General features: G+C 39.5%; 1 protein-coding gene across 4 annotated transcripts in view; it reads right to left on the bottom strand.

Annotated features, from left to right (window-relative positions):
• FAM135A (family with sequence similarity 135 member A) overlaps positions 1-23,106 on the bottom strand; it is a 123,332-nt gene that overhangs the window by 15,459 nt on the left and 84,767 nt on the right. For 2 of the 4 annotated variants that reach the window (XM_082668865.1, XM_082668862.1), the window contains 8 exons: positions 15,368-15,441; positions 13,873-14,027; positions 11,295-13,656; positions 9,613-9,779; positions 8,404-8,495; positions 7,807-7,904; positions 5,302-5,453; positions 3,591-3,701 (listed from right to left, as the gene is read on the bottom strand). In XM_082668865.1, the coding sequence (XP_082524991.1) occupies positions 3,591-3,701; positions 5,302-5,453; positions 7,807-7,904; positions 8,404-8,495; positions 9,613-9,779; positions 11,295-13,656; positions 13,873-14,027; positions 15,368-15,441 (3,211 nt within the window). The remainder of the gene's footprint in view (positions 1-3,590; positions 3,702-5,301; positions 5,454-7,806; positions 7,905-8,403; positions 8,496-9,612; positions 9,780-11,294; positions 13,657-13,872; positions 14,028-15,367; positions 15,442-23,106) is intronic. The other 2 variants (XM_082668863.1, XM_082668864.1) reach the window with 2 other exon arrangements.

The following is a 23,106-nucleotide window of genomic DNA, read 5'->3' as shown; positions in this document are numbered from 1 at the left end:
TTATAGCAGTTCAGAGACGACGTTAACAATCTTGGGATGTGTTATGCAAAGAAAAGAAGTGGGGTCAATCGAGGATGACACTGAGGTGTTTCAAACCAAGTAATCTAGAGGACAGAGTAACATTTAGAAAAGGTCAAAAAAAGAGGCAGCAAAAGAAGAAACTGTCAATTTTAGACACATTTAGTTTGAAATATAAGCACAGATATGTAGCAGGCAAGTGAGGAGTGGAATTCATTACTGTCGTCGGTCCTGAGACATGAGATTTGGGATATGAAGGCATGTGCTGGTACTCTGCCAGCAGAGGCGCACCGAATCAGATAGGGCATCAAGGAAAGCTCCGGAGAGCAGGTGGTGCTGGAGTGTAATTTTAGAAGATGAAGAGAATCAGTGCTACACAGATGGGCAAACGCACGGGGAGGAATGGTGGCAGAAGCAGCATGGTGAAGGCGAGGAAGCACAAACACGTGAAAAGTGACTACAGCAAAGGATGCCCGTCTGCAAAGAGGAGGGTACAGAGCACATGAAAGGACCAGGAGCCAGATTATACAGGATTTGATGCCCTAAGCCATGGACTCTACACGTCATCCTGAGAACTAGAAGGTACTCTGGAGGATTTTTGAACAGGACCAATACGGTCTGATTTAATTTTTAGAAAATCATTTCATCCAATGAGGAAGTGAGACAGAGGAGAAGGGGGGCATACAGGAGGCAGGGTAACCAGTTTGGAGGCCACAGTGATCATCTAAGTGAAGGTGATGGAGGCTGGACGAAGGCAGTCACAGAGTAAGGAAAGGGAGGCTCCACCAGGGCCAAGCAGGCTGGACGTCGCAGGGATCGGTAACTCAGCAGATGGGGGAAAGGGAGAAAGAGAAGTCAAGAACGACTTCTAAGTTTCTGCCTGGGTAGATGCAGAGAAGCCAATCTGAGGGGAAACAGGAGGTGTCTGAGCACACTGCACAGGAGGCACCCATGAGACATCTAAGTGAATATACTCTGAAGGCAGCTGCACACACAGGTCTAGGTATGCTGATGCTTGCAGGCCAACAGAAGGAAGTAGGAAAGTCCTTGCTTGACGGCCTTGACTTTCACAGATAGAACAGGAAACAGAGCCATTTGTGGAAGTGCAGGCAGCAGCGGTAGTTTAAGTCTGAGGAAAAGAGGTGAGAAACTTTGAAGGGAATGAGTAGAAAGCTACTAAGAGATAACCAGACAGGGAAGCCACGGATCTACAGCAGTAGTGATGTGCACGTCTGCGTGTCCTTTGTGGCAGAGCTCAACAGGCTAGGTGAAGAAGCGGTAGTACAGGTTTGCTAGTTGGCTACGATAGAAAGCAAAGGGTGACAGCGTATGAATGATGAAAGTGATAATTCAGAGTCTGAGATGGGTCAGGAAGGGGATGAAACCCTGAGGCACAGGGTCATCTTAGGAAGATGGAGTAGGGATCTTAACTGAGTCTAGAAAGCAGGCGAGAATAAGGGAGTGAGAGAGAAAGGACAGGCTGTTAAAGTGACAGAGTGGAATATTGGTTGAAATTTCTGGGTGGAGTGTAGCCATAGGTAAGGGTTCACAGTGGAGTGGAATAGAAGTTTACCAGAGTTGAGAAAGGCTCTGTAATGCTTCGTGAATCATCTAAAGGGTCGGCTCATCAAATTACCAAAAATGATGCCAGGATTAAGTATATTAAGGTTCAAGAAAAATATCTTTTCCGGGCTTCCCTGGTGGCGCGGTGGTTAAGAATCTGCCGGCCAATGCAGTGGACACGGGTTCCAGCCCTGGTCTGGGAAGGTCCTACCTGACGCGGAGCAACTAAGCCCGTGAGCCACAACTACTGAGCCTGCGCTCTAGAGCCCACGAGCCACAACGACTGAGCCCACGTGCCACAACTACTGAAGCCTGTGCGCCTAGAGCCCATGCTCCACAACAAGAGAAGCCACTGCAATGAGAAGCCCACGCACCGCAACAAAGAGTAGCCCCCGCTCGCACAACTAGAGAAAGCCTGCAAGCGGCAACGAAGACCCAATGCAGCCAAAAGTAAAATAAATAAATTAAAAAAAGAAAATCATACAATTAAAAAAGAAATATGTCTTTTCCTAAGCATAACTGTGTAATAAATATTTGTCATGAACTCTTGTCAAAGTTCTCACTGCAGATGCAAGGAAGGCGCAGGAGAGCATTATACTGAAGACGACGAGAAGGCTGAGGCTCAAAGAAGCAGTTTCACGTGGCGGTGGAGAAGTCACGACTGGGAGGGATGGAAAGCAAGAGGACGGGCTCCCGCTCTAGGTGGGCCTCAGTAACTGAGGAATCAAGAAATCCAGCTGCTTCTATGGCAGGCCTGTGTGGTCTGGACTGCTGCCTTTTTTTTTTGGTAAATAAAGTTTTTTTTTGAAATGCAGCCGCACTCACTAGCTCATGTATTGTCTATAGCTGTGTTTGGGCTACAGTGGTATGTTGAGTGGTTACAACTGAGATCCTACGGCCCACAAGCCAAAATGTTTACTATCCAGCCCTTTAGCAAAAAAGTGTGCCACCCTCTGCTCCACAGCCGGGGGAGTGGGCAGGCGGGGGCGGGCTGGGGAATAGCCAGCTTTCAGTTATGGCTCCACTTTCAGCAGGAAGTGGCGATCACATTCTTTGAGGAAGGTACAGACGAGGGCAGTCTCTTCTCCTCAAGCGGAGACCTCAAAGGACACAGTGGAAAGAATGTGCCGGGAATCTGTGAGTGCGAGGATGAGTCCAGGAGAGAGGAAAGCTCACAGGCGAGGTCACTTACAGAGCGTGAGAATGAATGGCCAAGGACCAGCTGGGGACTTCCGGGAGTAAAAGCTTAGAATACACATGCAAGATGGGGAATACATTTAATAACTGGTTAATGAGAGATGAGTAACAAGATCCATCTAGTGGTGAGAATCTGAAGAAGGAATAACTATTAATGGTTTCGTTTCTGACATTTTCCAGAAATGCTTATAATAGGAAAGTAAAAAAAAATGTGGCAGTTTAAAACAAAGGCTGAGGACTGGGGTTGGGGGTAGCTAGAAGGACAGGAGGGCTAGGACATGCAGAGGCCTAGTTCAAGAACTTAACTTATAGCTGGTATGAATTATAAAGGCCAAAATTTTTAGGATAACTTCAAAGTAGCTGTGCACTTCACAAAAAAATAAATACAATCATGTAAAAAAAAATTAAAACATGCTATCAACTGCTTAGTTCTGTGAGTCTATTTCACTATTAAGAAATAACAACTGACTGATGGTTTTTTAATCACCAGAAAGACATGTTGATAATTGATTTGTTAAAGGTTTATTTATTTACTTATTATTATTATTATTATTTTTTGCAGTATGCGGGCCTCTCACTGCTGTGGCTTCTCCCGTTGCGGAGCACAGGCTCCGGACGCGCAGGCCCAGCCGCCATGGCTCATGGGACCAGCCGCTCTGTGGCATGTGGGATCTTCCCAGACTGGGGCATGAACCCATGTCCCCTGCATCAGCAGGCAGACTCTCAACCACTGCGCCACCAGGGAAGCCCAAAGGTTTATTTTAAAAAAGGTTTTCAAGTGAGTGTTTTCAAAACTGTTTCTATATACTTACCGGCTTTATTACTAAGCTTGTATAAGAAAGTCTGGCGAGGGTCTGAATGATCTCGACATGTCAGTTGCAAAAGAGAACCTGATTTTTTCCATTTCTGCATAAACCACAGACCTAGAGAGTTATAAATGGTATGTGATATGTGAGAGTTATAAACCGGAAATACATAGTACCATATGCCAACGTTATTCATTCTAATATATATATTTCACTTCAAAATATATCTCCCAAATTAGCATTTTGTTGGCGAATAAAAAATATATTTGCAAAATATTTCCATTTTCTGATAACAAATATAAACACACAGACACACAGAGGTTAACGATGGGTTAATGGTGGTTGACAGAGGGCTTGTTGTTTATTTCTACTTCATTAGGTAATGAAATAGGTAATGGTCTATGAAGAACACATTTGGGAAAATTATACCTTTAGATATACTTGTTCAAATTATAATGAAGCAGAGGGGGAGTAAACTTTAAACACAGTAGTAGATCCACATGCCTGAGCACGGCGCCTTTAGACAATCACAGGTCAGTCATGGGAGACTGACTGGATAAGGACCAACTCTAAGGATGAGCAACTGGATAATGTTTTCTAGTAACAGCTGAATGTAATTTCAGTGTCATAGTTAATTGTATTTCTTTATATTACCAGTTACCCGTATTTAAGTGCATCTTCCCCTTAAGTGGAACCTCAATCACTCTGGAGCTGGTTTTCAAGATTGTAGACTACTCATTTCTACTTTTGTTGATTCTATTACTGAGGTGAACAGGGGAGGAAAAGAGGGTAAAAACCCTTTAACTGATTAAAGCTGCCAACTGAAAGTCTACCTGGGGAAAAGTTTAGTGAAGAAAGAAATTCAAAAGAAAGAAATTCAAAGTACTGCATCCGATTCATACTGGGTTCTATTTTGTACTATTTATGGATTTCATTTTTCTCAAGCCCTCTTCTTGAAACTGTAAAAATCTACAACTAGCTAGATTTTGAATACCACCATTTGAAATGGGATACAAAGGAAAATGGTATGGTTTATTTGTCAATGAAAGAAGTAGAAGAGAAAATGGAAATAAGAGTTTCAAGGCTCAATGAAAAAAAGTCAGAATGAAATCTAATTCTTACAATGGGAATCAATTGACTAAATTATAAAAGCCATTTTAAAATTCTAATGGAAAAACAAAGCCAAATAAAGGGCAAATCAAGTATCAGATCCTTCTTAATGAGCATATTTATTCTAATCAAAATTGGGGTCTTAATTTTTACTTTAATTTCTTTTAAAAGTTTAGAATTTATTTTCTCATAATATCCCTTTATCACTATCAAACCAAAATCAGAGTTAATGTTCTATATAAAACATTTTATAACTTTAAAATGTATTAAGCATAGGTATTTGTTATCTGCTCAACTAATGGAACAACAAAATAGCCTGTTTATAAGACTAACATTTACTGAAAATATTTAAACAGTTTAACGATAAAAAGGGAAAAAATGCTGTTGTGACTTGACAAATATCTCAATATGACATCATTTTCTGAAATGAGTTTTGTCAGCTTATTTCACGTGCATGACAAAATAGAAAAATAGATACATCTTTTGTTTCATGAAATTCCAAGTACATGACAAATCTGCTCTAAAATAAACACCAGAAAATATTAAATTTGTATTTAAATCTTCTCTCCACGCCATAATTTTTGTACTGGACAATAAAACTTCTTACCTGTATTAACAAGAGCACTGCTGTTGTAGAGCGTACCAAGGTGAGGTCCAGAGAGTGATAGAAAGGTATGAAGTTTGTCAAGGTAATATTTAAACCGTGGCCTTGTAAGCACTGAACGGATTATTAAATTGCCCAACGAATGTCCAATAAAGCTATAAGAGAAACAAAATGACATTTCTCCCATAGTATTAGTTTAAAAAAAAATAAAAGCTGCTATCACTGTACATAGATGTGAAATACTAAGCATTTAAAATGTTCTAATATGTTTTAAAACTATGGTTTGATACTCTGAAATGACATAACTTACATTTTGAAGCAAAAAATGTGAGAATGTAGCAGAAAATTCCTATTATTATAGAGTTTGCATACTTACTCTATAGAAATAGGATACTACTTATCAGAAAACTCCTATTATTATAGAGTTTATATACTTACTCTATAGATATAGGATACTACTTACCAGAAAATTTTTACTCCTAGTTCGTAAATACTTAGAAAGAAATACATTTTAAAAGCGCTAATACATTGTCTAGATGATAAATTTGCATCTTTAGGTACACACACCAATTATTTACCTGTCAAGTCATGATTTAAAACAAAATAATGAAGTTATACGTATAAGCATGATTTAGGAGACATTATATCCCCATTTCTCTTATTCTCTGGTCCACACTCCAAGGTGGGGAGTTCTCTGACTAAGTACTTTCAAGCCACAGGAAAAAAAATGTGCATTTTCTGACAGTAAGTCTAAAATTATACCAAAAGAATAACTAATACTTATAAAGCTTTTCACCTTTATTAAGGAATAGTTTAAATCAAAAGAGCCTTTTTGCCTACCATTATTTTATGATAGACAGTATATGAATCCCTCGGGACAATTAACAGTGAAAGAAGAAAGGCTGAAAGCTGTCTTAAAAGTGGTTTACAGATATAACTAATTTACAGACATAACTAGTGAGAAGCTGCAAACTTCCTGAAGCTGTGAAGTAAAGTTTGATAACGAACAGTCCTCATTCAACCAAATCAAGCTTTTGGATAATGGTTGATTATAACTGACCATCTAATCTAGAAGAGGGCATACTTTCGTGGATGAATAAAAGAACTGAAAAAATAGACTTATTTTCTCATCATAAAATAACAAATTAATAAAAGGAATACAAGATGACTATAGAAAATTTAGTAAACAGATGAAAAATCCATAAATGAGAATGACTAGAACAAGAAAACAATCTCTCTCCACCCTCCACATACTTGCATCTCCCACCATATTTTAACAGAAATCTGTTTTTAAACGGTGACTTCAAATAAAAACCTGCTCTCTCTGTTCTCTGTCCCTACTCTGTACTTCCAAGAGGAAGCAAACTCTACAAAAGCCTAGAGTATAAAGAGCCAGCTTCCTCCTCTAACCCAGCTGGGATATGAAACTCATCAGTTTACTCTTCTCTTTTTGAGGCAGGAAGATTAGTTTTGACTTTTTCTTTAATTCTTACCGGACTAGAAGAAACAAATGCTTTTCTCTCCCCCATGTCTATTCACAACATCTGTGATTAAATAATAAGACATGTTGATTTGATCATCATCTCCTGCTTGTGGAAAGCTGACTCTCAAAGTATAGTCATGACATGTTGAAAGTATTTTTACAGTTTCATTTTTTAAATATATATCCATTTCCCTATAACCTTTCTTTTTGGTAACAGCTTTACTGAGATATCATTCACATACCATACAATTCAGCCGTTTAAGGTGTACAACTCAACGCTTTTTAGTGTATTTACGGAGTAGTGCAGCCATCACTACAAGAAATTTTAGAATATTTCACCACCTTAAAAGAAACCCTACATTCTTTTTTTCTTTTTAAATAATTTTATTTATTTATTTTTGGCCATGTTGCGTCTTCGTTGCTGCGCGCAGACTTTCTCTAGTTGTGGCGAGTGGGGGGGGGCTACTCCTTGTTGCGGTGCGCGGGCTTCTCATTGCGGTGGCTTCTCTTGTTGCGGAGCATGGGCTCTAGGCGCACAGGCTTCAGTAGTTGTGGCACGCGGGCTCGATAGTTGCGGTTCGTGGGCTCTAGAGCGCAGGCTCAGTAGTTGTGCACAGGCTTAGTTGCTCCGTGGCATGTGGGATCTTCCCGGACCAGGGCTCAAACCCGTGTCCACTGCATTAGCAGGCGGATGCTTAACCACTGCACCACCAGGGAAGTCCAACCCTACATTCTTTAGCTATCACCGCCCCCCCCGCCCCCCACTATCTCCCCTCTCCCCCAGCCCTAAGCAGTCACTGATCTACCTCTATCTCTATAATTTTGCCAATTCTGGACAATTCATATAAACAGAATTATATAATATGTGGTCTTTCCCTAAAATCTTTTTATTTTTATTCTCTTTAAATTAGAGTTGCGGTATCCTATATTTCAGAATAGGACAACAAAATTACCAGAAATTCTGTGTGATTTTTTTATAATTCATAAAGATATAAAAACCATTTATGTAATATTATAGAAGTTACCTTATTTTTGAGACTGTTAGACTATATATCTGAATATATTGTATTATCTCGTCCAGAAGGCGATCAGTCATGCTATCAAAATCAGCGAAAGTATCATTCTAAACAAAAGCGAAATAGATACGTTATATACTGAATATGTGTAATTACATTTAACACTGAATATAAACATTATTTTTAATTTAGGTATTGAAAATATGGTTAAAGACCAGTGGTTTTTAAAGAAGTTAGTGAATGTAATATTCATTATATTAAAATGAACAAGTAGTGAATTTCTAGGGGAAAAAAAGGCTCACTGTTCTTAACACTTCATTTAGGTAATCGTTTAGTCCATTATCAACACTGAACATAAGGTTATTTATAATGGTTTAATTAAAATATTTGCACAGAATGTGAAATTCTAGGAATTTTGCACATGTAAAAAGCTCATAAATCAAACTGTAAATCGCTTCTACTTCCTTAGGCTACACATTAATTGTTAAACTTCATAGAAGTCAGAAAAATTATATCTACTACTACAGGCGTTTTGCAGTCAGCAAATATTTAGGTAGAAACTGGTAGAAAAATGTGTGCTTCCACCGAAAACACAGCTATCTGTACCTGATTTCTCTCAGACATAAGAAAATCAATTCTTTCCCCAGGCAGTCCAAGTTCAATGTAAGTTTTTACTAACCGGAGATCTGCACTGTTACCTAGAAAATGAAGAAAATCAAAGTTATACCTAAGGGACGAGATAAAGCAAAAGGTACAATGCGCACCCTCATACTCTGTTACACTTCTTGGGGACAAGCGTAGGCCTATGCCAGCTGTGAAGAGACAAGGCCCTGGGAACCAGAATCCTCAGTGTCTATTTCACAGCAGATTTCCATCAGCTGGCAATGGCCTCCAACAGCCTGTCTCTTCAGAGGTCTGGTCGCATTGATGCTCTCGCCACCGCCCCTGTCCCCCCAGCAGTGTGTCTGTCTTCCTCCCTATAACGTGGGATAGTGTGTTTCTTGAAGATTTCAAAGAGGAATTTACCAGAGATTCTACTGGGCCAAGAAGCCTTTCTTGGAGGATAATTCTTTGAAAATTTTATTAGTGGGGGGAAAGAGGTTAGTATTAGAGATCTTTTATTCCTTGAGTCACGGTTTTGTTTTTCTTAAAGAAAAATCTCCAATTTCATAAGAATTTACTAGCTCAGACCTGTGTTTAGCATTTTTATAATCCATAGAATCTTTTGTCAATTTGTTGCTACAGAATCACCTTATAACACAGTAGTAGTCTGCTAGTCCAGAGATATTTGGTGTCTTCTAACATAGCTCCTAACCAAGAAAAATAGGCTGTCGAGTAACCGAAACAGCTGTCACAAAACCACAGCAGTGAAACAAGGTATTAAGAAGTTAAGTTATACCCTGATTAATCAGTGAATCTTTAATTCTTAGGTATTGATTTTTCTTGTCCATAAGGTTTAAAGCAGCAAGCTAAAAGGGAAGCAGAAAGATGATCAAAGGGAGACAAAATGATTGCCACGAGGTGACAGCTGACAAAAATAATAAAAAGAGAGAAGACAGAAAAATCCGAAGTTAAAATAAATAAAATGTTGGCGTGTGGATGTCAATTCCATGGAAAATTTACTTTACAAAGAAATCTAATATTATACTCAGCAAAATTAAGCACATCTCTGTTTTAGAGAGTATTTAAGATTTAATTAATATCAGCAATTCAGAAATCTTTTTTCAGGTCAAAGATTAAAATAAAACTAAATGAGATCTACTAGGAAAAGAAAAGACTGAGATGCTACGGGTTACACGTGCAGACGTTACGTACCGTCCAGGCCGTGCACACACACAATGAGATGGACTCCGCCTTCGGAACAACCCTCTTCCTCCTCTTCCACACAGAAATAGGGCACTGAGGACGCCAGAAGAGGGACATCGCTGTACATGAACCCGGGGAGCTTAAGGTGCTTCAATTCTTCTTTCGCCTGAAGGAAGCTGAAGCAAAACAGTGTAAAAGACATTCGTTACTAAGTATTATATTCAGTTTTTAGAACCCAAAAGATAATCTGCTGCATTTAGAGAACTGCAGAAGAGGAAACCCAGAAATATTTGATTTTAAATAATGAAAATATGTGGGCTCACCTAAATGATTTAGCAATCAGAGAGTACTTTTTTTTTTTTTTTTTTTACTATTTCTTAGTACATATTCTGATCAAATACAATGAGTATTTAAAGCCTGACATCACTTAAAAATATTCTTTTAAACTTGAAATCCACTAAGAGAACACTGGGAATGGAGTTATGCTTTCTGCTGAATTTTATACTGTATGCATAGAAAAGACGGGAGAAGTACTGCACAGAGGACAGTCTGATGCTGACCCTGTGATCAAATCTTACCCTCTTTGCTCCTTTTTAATCTTATATAAAAGGCAAAGAAGGAGATATTCTACACAGTGTAGCAGTGAGAATGGTAGGTATAGTATTTAGTAGATGAGGTTATTTGTATTTTTCTCTAAAAATACCAATAAGAAGGAACAGAACTAAGAGGGGGATGTGATTAAATAAAATTGGTGGCATACACTCATTTACTGATAGAATAAGTGACATTTCTAATCAACTTGGGGACTGAGAACATCAAAGATTATTAACTATCGTAACATTAGATCATTTGAACTGATAAAAGTAAAACTCCAAGAAGCTGATGAACACTAAACTGAGCAGGACACACTGGGTGAAGAATACAGACCACTGCTTGCACTAATGACTCAGAAGAGTCTGAGGTACCCAGGAGGTGATGCAACCTTCAGCTTCCCGGCACATTACAAGTCTTCAATGGGCTGTTCTCACCTTGCTGGGTTCACTAGGTGTGGGCACCATGGGTCTTACTTATGTGTATACATCAGAATGATCTGGGAACTTAAAAAACCTACAGTAGATATGCCCAGACATTTTATTCCAGGGATTATAATTCCATCTGGACTAAGGTAGTAGAAAACCAGTGCCATGCTAGTAAACCTATGTCATGCTCAAAATTTTCTGGATTTTTTTACGGGCCCATGAAATCCCAATTCTGGAAACACTGACTTAGCTGAGGCAATCTAAGTCTGGTAGGCTTTAGGAAGTTTCTAGCAATTATCTAATATTGTCCTTATTTGCTAGATATAAAACCTAACTTTTGTCTAGGAGTTAACCAGGGGAGAGATGAGGTATTGATGGGAAAAAAAGGGTTTTAGTCTCAGTTATGCCATACTTCTACCATAAAGTTACCAATGGAAAATCTGTATCAGGCAAGTCGAGCCTACAGAACAGGACAATCATACTGGGAACTGCAGGTCTGTCTGTCAAAGAGCATAGTGAGTTCACTGCTCCATTTCAGACAGCTAGTCGAAGAAGCACTTTCTGTATTACAGAAACCAGAGAACGTGAAATATGTATGTTACTGGAGAAATATACATATATGTTCTCTCTCTCTCTCTCTAGTAGCACGTGCTATTGTGCTCCATTACTTACGCTTGTATTTGAGGTTTTGGTGAATTTTCATACCAGGACAGTGATGAGGTGAAGTTGTAAGAAGCGCTGCTTGGCTGCTTTGTAATGGCATCACATTTACTCTTAGAAGAATACTTAACACTGCAAGGAGACTCTCGTGGTGCAGATGGGAAGGACAGACAGCCGGAGGTACAGACAGTAGGCACGGTTATACCATCCCTCAGATGGTCAGTGCTAATCCTTCCGGATTTGATAGACCCTTCTCCTCCTGGGGCGCCTCGGTCTGCCCAGTGAGCACGTGCCGCCCCACCTGGGGCGGGGTCATCTGTCTCCCCATGATACCCGTTTTGAACCATTTGCTGGTCCTGCTCTTCTTCCTCCTCCTCTTTATCCTGGTCCTGCTGAAGGTGACTAATTTCTTTGTCAGAAGCTTCCTTCTGAGGGCTAACTGAATTGCTGTAGCTAATAGTACACGTGTCAGAAGTATCTGTACTGCTCTGACAGCCAAAATAATTTTCCACAAGCCCTTGCTTTACCATATCAGGACTGGCTGAAAAAGGGTCACCTGTACCCAGGTGCGTTTCATCTTTAACCGTAGGGGCTTCTGAATACATTTGTTTGAGATTTAACGCATCGCTATTTTTTCTTTTCACAGTTCTATCTTCACTGACGTCTGTCCTGGTAGAAATGGAACCTGAAACGACACAAGGGATGCCTGAACAAACCAGTCCTGAACTTAACGGAACTGCGGTCCCTGCAGGGTCACTAGATTTATCAGGGCTCTGGGAGTCTTTACACGAAGTGTCCAAGTTAGGTTTGGAGCTGCAACTACTTTTCACATCACTGGAAGTACCTTCGTCTGAAAAAACAAATTGTAAAGGGTCTTTAGTGTTTGAATTTAAGGAATGTATTGCTATCATTTCATTGTCCAAATGCCCTGAAAACACGACACTCTGCTGTTGCAAGATAATACTTGACTTCTTCCTATCGTCACACTTTGGCACATCAATTGTTCCTAGATTCAACACGGTTCTGCTATCGCTTAGGTGGCATTCAGGTACAACAGATTTCTTGGGATTTTCATCAGGTGACAGCTCATCGTCAGAAGGCAGAGAGTTTATGGACGTTAAGGATGACTGGATCTCACTGAAAGCACTTGTGCTCTCAGTACAGTGGCTGCCTACTGAAAACTTTACATTATGATCCGGCTTCATCAAAAGCTGAGGAAATAACCTTTCGTTATTGGAAAGACCTTGCCCTTGTACAGTTTCAAAGACTAGGTCAGGGTTTGGATGTGTTGCAACAGAGCTTGGTTCACTTTCCACACCTGAATCTGAGAACCGAGATGAGGCACATGTGGCACTAATATCTGGTAACTTAATTGAGTCTCCACTCACTACAACATGATATTCTCTTGTAGAAGAAGCAGGTTGATTACTTCTTAGCTTAGCTAATGATTCTCCAACAGAACGACACTTTGCTTCCTGCAAAGCTTCCTTTTCAAGTGTTAGTTCTATAGATTTAGATTTACCGTTAGAGTCTAAGGACTCAAAGTTGGGTAGTTGTAAACTGTCCACAAAGACTTCATCTTGTCGAAGCTCTGTCCAAGGTCCTATTTTAACAGTTATTTTCTCTCCACCGAAAGGGTCTTTATTAGAGGGCTTTACTTCAATTGTCCTAACTCCCGAAGTGGGGGCAGTTTGATGATCATGGCAATCATCTGATGAACTTCTGGATGCCACACTGTGTTCCACTTGTGCAATTTCACTATCCTCCTGGGAGATATCAAGTTTACCTGAAATGGACAAATTTGCACAAAGATTTAGGCTGCCAGAGTTCAAAGGATCAAACAGGTCTGGTTGCATATTTTCAATATCTGGAGACTTTTGTTCAGTTCTCTCTGTATTAGCTGGCAAATAGCTAGCTTCCTTTTGACTTGTCTGTCTGATGTAGGTCTTTAGGTCAAAATTATATCCACATATTGTGGTGTCCAGACCTTCCTTCTGACTATGTGAAAGATTGCCTTCAAAGCTTTTAAAGAGATCATTTGATGCTGTACTTTTCAAACATTTGTAGCCTACCAAAACCACAGAATCCTTAGAGTTCTGTTTTATTAATTTTTTTGTGTTTTCAGGTTTCATTGTTTTCATGAGCTTAGTAACCTTAACCTTGGATTTATTTGATTCTTCATTCTTTCCTTTTAGAGACTTTGTTAGCTGCTTTTCACCTTCTGTAGACCAAAAACTGGAGTCCCCAGCAGGTCTGACTTTCAACTCTGGGCTGGAAAGTCCAGCTAGAGAGCTTTCTTCAGTCTCACATTTATCCATTCTACTGGACTCTGATCTCTGAAGACTCTGAATTCCCATCCAGGGTGCATCTAAGTCTTTTATCCAAAGAAAAAGAAATTCAGGTTTAAAACGAGGTATAAGAACTCATATGATCAAGACTACTTTCTCTGACTATAACTTTCTAATATCCTCAAAAATAAATAAAACTGGAGGGGGGAAAACAGCCCCACATTAAGGAATGGCTTTATGTATATTAGAATATACTGAAAATGACACACACAGCTTACATATTTTAGTTAGATTACACTTACCTTCAGTAACTGCATCTAAATACCTGTCTTCAAAGATCACAGGTAATGAATTGAGATCTCCATCTAATTCACTACACTCAATAGGCAGGGGTGGGAGAGAGCTGCAGAAGGAAGTGTTTTTGAGAGCGGTGCACATCTGGAGGTGACTCTGAGCACTGAAAAACATGTCTTACGTCAGACTGCAATCTAGACAATCACACCAATTTCACCTCATCGTCTCTCCAGGACCACCCCTCCTCAAGACAACCTCCTTACGAAAGAGCTCCTTGGTCAGAGATAAAAACTGGTACGATGAAAATTATGGTTTGTTGACAAAAATTACTAATAAAATTACTGTTTACTGATAAGTTATTTAATTTCTATTATACTCTTCTATACTTTTAAATGTCATTTCAAAGTGAGTCTTCTGTGCTTAATGTCTGAACATCCTAATTAGCTGAGAATAGCATAGAGGAGAAAGACCAAAAGCTCAAATGCCTGCTAACGATTTGATGATAATGTTGAAAAAAAAAGTTAACATGTACTGATGAATACAATTAACAGCTATTTTAAAAAAGGTATATAGCTTTCTAATGCAAAATAGTTTTTTTAAAAAAAACTTTCTTACGGAAAATTTGAAACAAATCAAAGTACACAGAACAGCACCATAAGCCCCATCAACAAACATTTTCCCTTCTTGCTTTGTCTGTATCTCCACTCACTGCCTACCTACACACCCTATGATTATTGAGAGTTGTCTGTTGGGGCATATACTTCACATGCACTGAAACAAACAAATCTTGGCTGCACGATTCTGACAAACGGACACGCGATACAGAACATTTTCCACCTGTCCAGAGAGTACTCTCACGTCTTTCCAGGCAAACTCCCAGCCCAAGTCGACACCAAGACACCCACTCTTCTGACTTGCTCCACCTTAGTCTTATGTGTTCCAGAACTTCATATAAACAGAGTCATATATTCTTTACTCTTTTATGTCTGACTTCTTTCACTCAACATAATGTCCTCAAAATATTCTTTAAAGCCAAAGAAAACCAGATCTAAATGTACTCAGTAGGGAAAGTGGAAGGCATCTACTCAGGATATTTGAATTGTAAATCTTTTACATAACAGCAGGAAGTGTCAGTCAGACTACCTGTGAAAATATGTAATACATAATGATAAATGTAAGAGATTCTGACCTGTGAAGATAAAAATACAACAAGACGGTCAAATGAAAGGCTGGAGCCAGGGCTGCGTGGGACTCCCAAGGGTGGGGTAGATCTGTGTGGGGAGGGGTAACGGCACAGTACACTTCTTTATGTAAGGGCGGGGTCTTTAGTGAAGGAATGCATAAGATTAAATGCAATTTGACTAAACAGGAGCTTTCTAAACTTCACATTCTCCTAATTTCTTTCATTGTAAATATTGTATATTCTGTCACTGATAAATTCTGAGATGATATCTTATGTAAAAGGAAATAGAATCATTTGAATTTTGGATTTATGCTACTCACTGAAGTTCCTGGTATGCAATGGCAGCTTCTCTCGGATGCTCAAAACAAAAGAATGCCTCAGAAAATCTGCGCACCTGGAAAATCCCAAAAGGGAGTATGAATAACATGGCACATTTAAAAAGTCAATCAGGAACTGGGTGGCAGGGAAAGAAACCCCCTTTGCGAGGCCCTCCATAACCATCCCTGTGAGAATTACTCTCCCTCCTCAGGGTGGCCAAAGCACTGTATTTTGGTACTTACCGCAAGAGTTAAAAGAAAGAATAGAATGTAGGTAAGAAATTTCGTTTTACATTATGGATCCACCATTCATCCTCCTTGGAGATGGGGATTCTGTCTGTCTTATTTACCACTACATCCCCACACCAAGAACAGCACCCAGTGCACAGAAGAATGGTGGGATCAGCTAGAACTCCCTGGTGCTGTGTGCCAGGCATCCCAGTACACACCAGCTGAGCTGATGGTGGACTCGCTGGCTCTGTGACCTTCGGCATTTCACCTTGGAGCCTCGATGACTCCTTTTCAATTACACTTAATACTTATTCTTCATAGGGGGTTATTGCAAAGAATAAACAAGATAATGTATTTGATAGCAGTTTTTAATCTGGAAAGTGTCTATAAATATAAGCTATTACAATTACCACTGTAGCATTCACCACATTTTTTCTTAAAATAATTGTATATGTGAACTGTCTCCCCTCCTAATGTGTAGGAACACATTAGAGTAGGAACTGTGTTTTGGATGATCTTTGCTATCCCCCCAAAATATGTCTTAGTATGTTACAGAAGCAAGTACTTGGTAAATACTGGTCAAATGTAGTTGAATATTTCTTCCATCATATTTGTATTCTGACCCTTTCATTTCTAACTATGCAGGAAAAGGCTTTGTCAGCACTGGAGCAACAGTAAGGGGATGGAAAAGATATTTTGTTTGAAGGGTACATGGAGGAGAGAGAAATGATATTATATCTTGGAATTATATTACACCTAAGATTTTTTTCTAAAGGGAAGTAAAACTTAGGGGTCTTTGGTTTTAAATGTACAATGAGGGGCTTCCCTGGTGGCGCAGTGGTTAAGAATCCACCTGCCAATGCAGGGGACATGGGTTCGAGCCCTGGTCTGGGAAGATCCCACATGTCACGGAGCAACTAAGCCTGTGTGCCACAACTACTGAGCCTGCGCTCTAGAGCCTGCAAGCCATAACTACTCAAGCCCGCACCACAACTACTGAAGCCCACATGGCCTAGAGCCCTCGCGCTGCAACTACTGAGCCCACGTGCCACAACTGCTGAAGCCTGCATGCTCTAGGGCCCATGTGCCCCAACTACTGAGCCAGCGTGCTGCAACTACTGAAACCTGCACGCCTACAGCCCGTGCTCCACAGTAAGAGAAGCCACTGCAATGAGATGCCCGCTCACTGCAACGAAGAGTAGCTCCCGCTCACCACCACTAGAGAAAGCCTGCGGGCAGCAGCAAAGACTCAACGCAGCCAAAAAATACATATTCAAAAAAAGAGTCAAATATTTTAAAAGCCAAATGCAGAAAATTATGTATTATACGCTCCCCCTTGTATTTTAAAAAAGAGAGGAGAGGCTGGTGGTGATGGGGTTCTGGACATGCTACCCCAAATTATGGCACCTTGGCATACTGAATATCTTAAGGTGAAGAAATTTAAGAAAAGGAAGAGCAGGAAAGTCACCCTGACCTCCTCACCAACCCTTCTCCCCTAAAACAGGTCATAAAACCTTCATGTGAGAGGTGCCCTCACTATACCCAGAGGAATGAAATGTCCATTCTTATCTCCCAAAACAAAGGAATGGCAAGAAGAAGCCTACAAACAGGCCTTGCTAATAAATTCCCTCGGTTTACTACAATTACTTCATACTCCTTAACCTATCGTATTCCTTCATGAACTGTCAACTCTTCATCAAGCCTATCACAAAATACTCAGGTCTGTTTCTTTGGGTCTTCATTTCCTTATGAAGGCTACCTTGTCACATAAAACTTATATTAAACAGATTTGTACACTTCTCAGGGCTTCCCTAGTGGTGCAGTGGTTAAGAATCTGCCTGCCAATGCAGTGGACACGGGTTCCAGCCCTGGTCTGGGAAGGTCCCACCTGACGCAGAGCAACTAAGCCCGTGCACCACAACTACTGAGCCTGCGCTCTAGAGCCCGTGAGCCATAACTACTGAGCCCACGTGCCACAACTACTGAAGCCCGTGCGCCTAGAGCCCATGCTCCCCAACAAGAGAAGTCACCACAAGAAGCCCATGCACCGCAACAAAGAGTAGCCCCCGCTCACCGCAACTAGAGAAAAGCCTGCGTGCAGCAATGAAGATCCAATGCAGCCAAAAAAAAAAAAAAATGTACAGTGAATTGAAGAAACATTTTATTCATCATCAAGTTATAGCCAGTTGAGTTTCTGACTTCCTAAGCTTGTCTCCCTGAGTTGGTGAGACTAGGTCTTCAGAGGGACAAGTTGACGGGGGCAACGAAACATCTGTGGGAAGGATGCAACTGTTTTCACCTTCAAATGCTGCTGACGGCCCCTTCTTCCTCTCCAACACTACGGGAGACATGAGGAAAAGTTATCTGCCTGCCTGCCTGCCTGCCTGTCTGTTAGAGGTATTTTCCCCGAGGGCTGTAAAGTGTAAAGAAATGCAGCCTGAAGTCATCTGGATTCCTGCAGCTGCAGCTGGGCCTGCCTTCCCACCTTCCCTGATCCCTACAATAAGAACCATCATTTCTGGACAGCATCCTCCCTACCAGGCTCCGTGCTAAGCACTTTAGTTTCATTCTTTGATTTGAACCATATAAAAACCCTATGAAGTGGATATTTCTTCATTTAACAAGTGAGGCAAGACAACATAGCTGGGCTGTGATACACATGGGATTCAAATAAAGACTTGAGAAAAGTGTCAAGACTTGTGCTCCAACCACTGATCCCTTCCCTTCTTCATTAAGACTCCCTGTTATCATAAAGTCTTTCCTTTCCTCTCTGCTACCAGACGAGGCTCTCTGTCTGAACTTTCTCCTGCCCTGATTTCCGGGCAGTGGCAACCCGTGAGGAAAAAGGCTGGCACAGCACTGTGAGGCCATCACTAAGGCATCACTGCCACCTGATGGCAGCACAGCTTAATTCTGGGCAAAAGGCAGGCACAGAAAAAAATGTCAAATTTACAAACTCAGGATATGAGTAACAGATATTAATACTTTGGTGTATATATATATATATATATATATATATATATATATATCTGTAAGACACGTTTTGAGTATGTACCCTAACTTTAAAGAATCCACTTATTTGGCAATATCAACTATTCAAAATTTAACTAGGACGTTAAAAAAAGGCTTTAAGGGTTCAAAATGGGTGTTTATAGTGCTTTAAAGAGTTAAATGTTCCTTTATCTATGTTCACCCTAATAGGTTGTTTAAATTGCTAAGCAATGCTTACTATAATAATTTTAATAAGTAATTAATATAACTATATTTATTATAATTTAATATATTAATCACATATTATTATAATATTTACTATAATAATTTTATACATGCTCATCCAGGTTAGATTCTAATCTGTAGTGCAGAGTCCAAATATGTGATATATTATCTATGTTGCCTTGAAGAAAGAAGGCACCTCACAAATGTTCACTGAACAAATGTTTCTTGTTTTGAATTTAATTTATTTTTTTATACAGCAGGTTCTCATTAGTCATCCATTTTATACCTATTAGTGTATACACGTCAATCCCAATCCCCCAGTTCATCCCACACCCCCGCCCACCACTGTCCCTGCTTGGTGTACGTACATTTGTTCTCTACATCTGTGTCTCTATTTCTGCCCTGTGAACTCCTTCATCTGTACCATTTTTCTAGGTTCCACATATATGTGTTAATGTACGATATTTGTTTTTCTATTTCTGACTTAGCTCACTCTGCATTGCAGTCTCTAGGTCCATCCACGGCTCTGCAAATGGCACTATTTCATTCCCTTTAATGGCTGGGTAATATTCCATTGTATACGTGTACCACATGTTCTTTATCCATTCCTCTGTCGATGGACATTTAGGTTGCTTCAATGACCTGGCTATTGTAAATAGTGCTGCAGTGAACATTGGGGTGCATGTGTCTTTTTGAATTATGGTTTTCTCTGGGTATATGCCCAGTAGTGCGATTGCTGGGTCATATGGTAATTCTATTTTTAGTTTTGTAAGGAACCTCCATACTGTTCTCCATAGTGGCTGTATCAATTTACATTCCCACCAACAGTGCAAGAGGGTTCCCTTTTCTCCACACCCTCTCCAGCATCTGTTGTCTGTAGATTTTCTGATGATGCCCATTCTAACTGGTGTGAGGTGATACCTCATTGTAGTTTTGATTTGCATTTCTCTAATAGTTAGTGATGTTGAGCAGCTTTTCATGTGCTTCTTGGCCATCTGTATGGCTTCTTTGGAGAAATGTCTAATCTGCCCATTTTTGGATTGGGTCGTTTGGTTTTTTTAATATTGAGCTGCATGAGCTGTTTATATATTCTGCAGATTAATCCTTTGTTGATTTGTTTGCAAATATTTTCTCCCGTTCTGAGGGTTGTCTTTTCGTCTTGTTTGTAGTTTCCTTTGCTTTGCAAAAGCTTTTAAGTTTCATTAGGTCCCATTTGTTTATTTTTGTTTTTATTTTCATTACTCTAGGAGGTGGATCAAAAAAGATCTTGCTGTGATTTATGTCAAAGAGTGTTCTTCCTATGTTTTCCTCTGAGAGTTTTATAGTGTCCAGTCTTACATTTAGGTCTTTCATCCATTTTGCGTTTATTTTTGTGTATGGTGTTAGGGGGTGTAGCTTTTACATGTGGCTGTCCAGTGTTCCCAGCACCACTTACTGAAGAGACTGTCTTTTCTCCATTGTATATCCTTGCCTCCTTTGTCATAGATTAGTTGACCATAGGTGCGTGGGTCTAACTCTGAGCTTTCTATCCTGTTCCACTGATGTATATTTCTGTTTTTGTGCCAGTACCATATTATCTTCATTACTGTAGCTTTGTAGTATAGTGTGAAGTCAGGGAGTCTGATTCCTACAGCTCCGTTTTTTTCCCTCAAGACTGCTTTGGCTATTCTGGGTCTTTTGTGTCTCCAGACAAATTTTAAGATTTTTTGTTCTAGTTCTGTAAAAAATGCCATTGGTAATCTGACAGGGATTGCATTGAATCTGTAGAATGCTTTGGGTAGTAGAGTCATTTTCAAAATATTGATTCTTCCAGTCCAAGAACATAGTATGCCTCTCCATCTGTTTGTATCATCTTTAATTTCTTTCATCAGTATCTTACAGTTTTCTGCATACAGGTCTTTTGCCTCTCTAGGTATTTTATTCTTTCTGTTGCAGTGGTAAATGGGAGTGTTTCCTTAATTTCTCTTTCAGATGTTTCATCATCAGTGTGTAGGAATGCAAGAGATTTCTGTGCATTAATTTTGTATCCTGCAACTTTATCAAATTCAATGATAAACTCTAGTAGTTTTCTGGTGGCATCTTTAGGATTCTCTATGTATAGTATCATGTCATCTGCAAACAGTGACAGTTTTACTTCCTCTTTTCCAATTTGTATTCCTTTTATTTCTTTTTCTTCTCTGGTTGCCGTGGCTAGGACTTTCAAAACTATGCTGAATAACAGTGGCGAGAGTGGACATCCCTGTCTTGTTCCTGATCTTAGAGGAAATGTTTTCAGGTTTTCACCATTGAGAATGATGTTTGCTGTGGGTTTGTCATATATGGCCTTTATTATGTTGAGGTAGGTTCCCTCTATACCCACTTTCTGGAGACTTTTTATCATAAATGGGTGTTGAATTTTGTGAAAAGCTTTTCCTGCAACCACTGAGATGATCATACGGTTTTTATTCCTCACTTTGTTAATATGGTGTATCACACTGATTGATTTGCGTATATTGAAGAATCCTTGCATCCCTGGGATAAATCCCAGTTGATCATGGTGTATGATCCTTTTAATGTGTTGTTGGATTCTGTTTGCTAGTATTTTATTGAGGATTTTTGCATCTATATTCATCAGTGATATTGGTCTGTAATTTTCATTTTTTGTAGTTATCTTTGTCTGTTTTTGGTATCAGGGTGATGGTGGCCTCGTAGAATGAGTTTGGGAGTGTTCCTCCCTCTGCTATATTTTGGAAGAGTTTGAGAAGGATGGATGTTAGCTCTTCTCTAAATGTTTGAAAGAATTCACCTGTGAAGCCATCTGGTCCTGGACTTTTGTTTGTTGGAAGATTTTAAATCATAGTTTCAATTTCATTACTTGTGATTGGTCTGTGCATATTTTCTATTTCTTCCTGGTTCAGTCTTGGAAGGTTATACCTTTCTAAGAATTTGTCCATTTCTTCCAGGTTGTCCATTTAATTGGCACAGAGTTGCTTGTAGTAGTCTCTTAGGATGCTTTGTACTTCTGCGGTGTCTATTGTAACTTCTCCTTTTTCATTTCTAATTTTATTGATTTGAGTCCTCTCCCTCTTTTCCTTGATGAGTGTGGCTAATGGTTTATCAATTTTGTTTATCTTCTCAAAGAACAAGCTTTTCGTTTTATCAATCTTTGCTATTGTCTTCTTTGTTTCTATTTCATTTATTTCTGCTCTGATCTTTATGATTTCTTTCCTTCTATTAACTTTGGGTTTTGTTTGTTCTTTTGTCTCTAGTTCCTTTAGGCATAGGGTTAGATTGTTTATGAGATTTTTCTTGCTTCCTGAGGTAGGCTTGTATTGCTATAAACTTCCCTCTTAGAACTGCTTTTGCTGCATCCCATAGTCGTGTTTTCGTTGTCATTTGTCTCTAGGCATTTTTTGATTTCCTCAGTGATCTTTTGGTTATCTAGTAATGTATTGTTTAGCCTCCATGTGTTTGTGGTTTTTACGTTTTTTTCCTCTGTAATTGATTCTTAATCTCACAGTGCTGTGGTCGGAAAAGATGCTTGATATGATTTCAATTTTCTTACATTTACTGAGGCTTGATTTGTGACCCAAGATGTGATCTACCCTGGAGAATGTTCTGTGCGCACTTGAGAAGGAAGTGTAATCTGCTGTTTTTGGATGGAATGTCCTACAAATATCAATTAAATCTATCTGGTCTATTGTGTCATTTAAAGCTTGGGCTTCCTTATTTATTTTCATTATGGATGATCTGTCCATTGGTGTAAGTGAGATGTTAAAGTCCCCCACTATTATTGTGTTACTGTTGATTTCCTCTTTCAGAGCTGTTAGCAGTTGCCTTATGTATTGAGGTGCTCCTATGTTTAGGAGCACCTCAATACATAAGCACCATATATATATGGGTGCACCATGTATATATGGGTGCATATGTATTTATAATTGTTACATCTTTTTCTTGGATCAATCTCTTGATCATTAGGTAGTGTCTTTCCTTGTCTCTTGTAACATTCATTATTTTAAAGTCTATTTTATCTGATATGAGTATTGCCACTTCAGCTTTCTTTTGATTTCCATTTGCATGGAATATCTTTTTCCATTCCCTCACTTTCAGTCTGTATGTGTCCCTAGGTCTGAAGTGGGTCTCTTGTAGACAGCATATATATGCGTCTTGTTTTCGCATCCATTCAGCAAGCCTGTGTCTTTTGTTTGGGGCATTTAATCCATTTACATTTAATGTAATTATCAATATGTATGTTCCTATTACCATTTTCTTAATTGTTATGGGTTTGTTTTTGTAGGTCCTTTTCTTCTCTTGTG

This window comes from Grampus griseus, assembly GCF_964374135.1.
Source record: "Grampus griseus genome assembly, chromosome: 13".
Lineage (NCBI taxonomy): Eukaryota > Metazoa > Chordata > Mammalia > Artiodactyla > Delphinidae > Grampus > Grampus griseus.
This window is presented reverse-complemented; position numbering and strand designations above follow the sequence as displayed.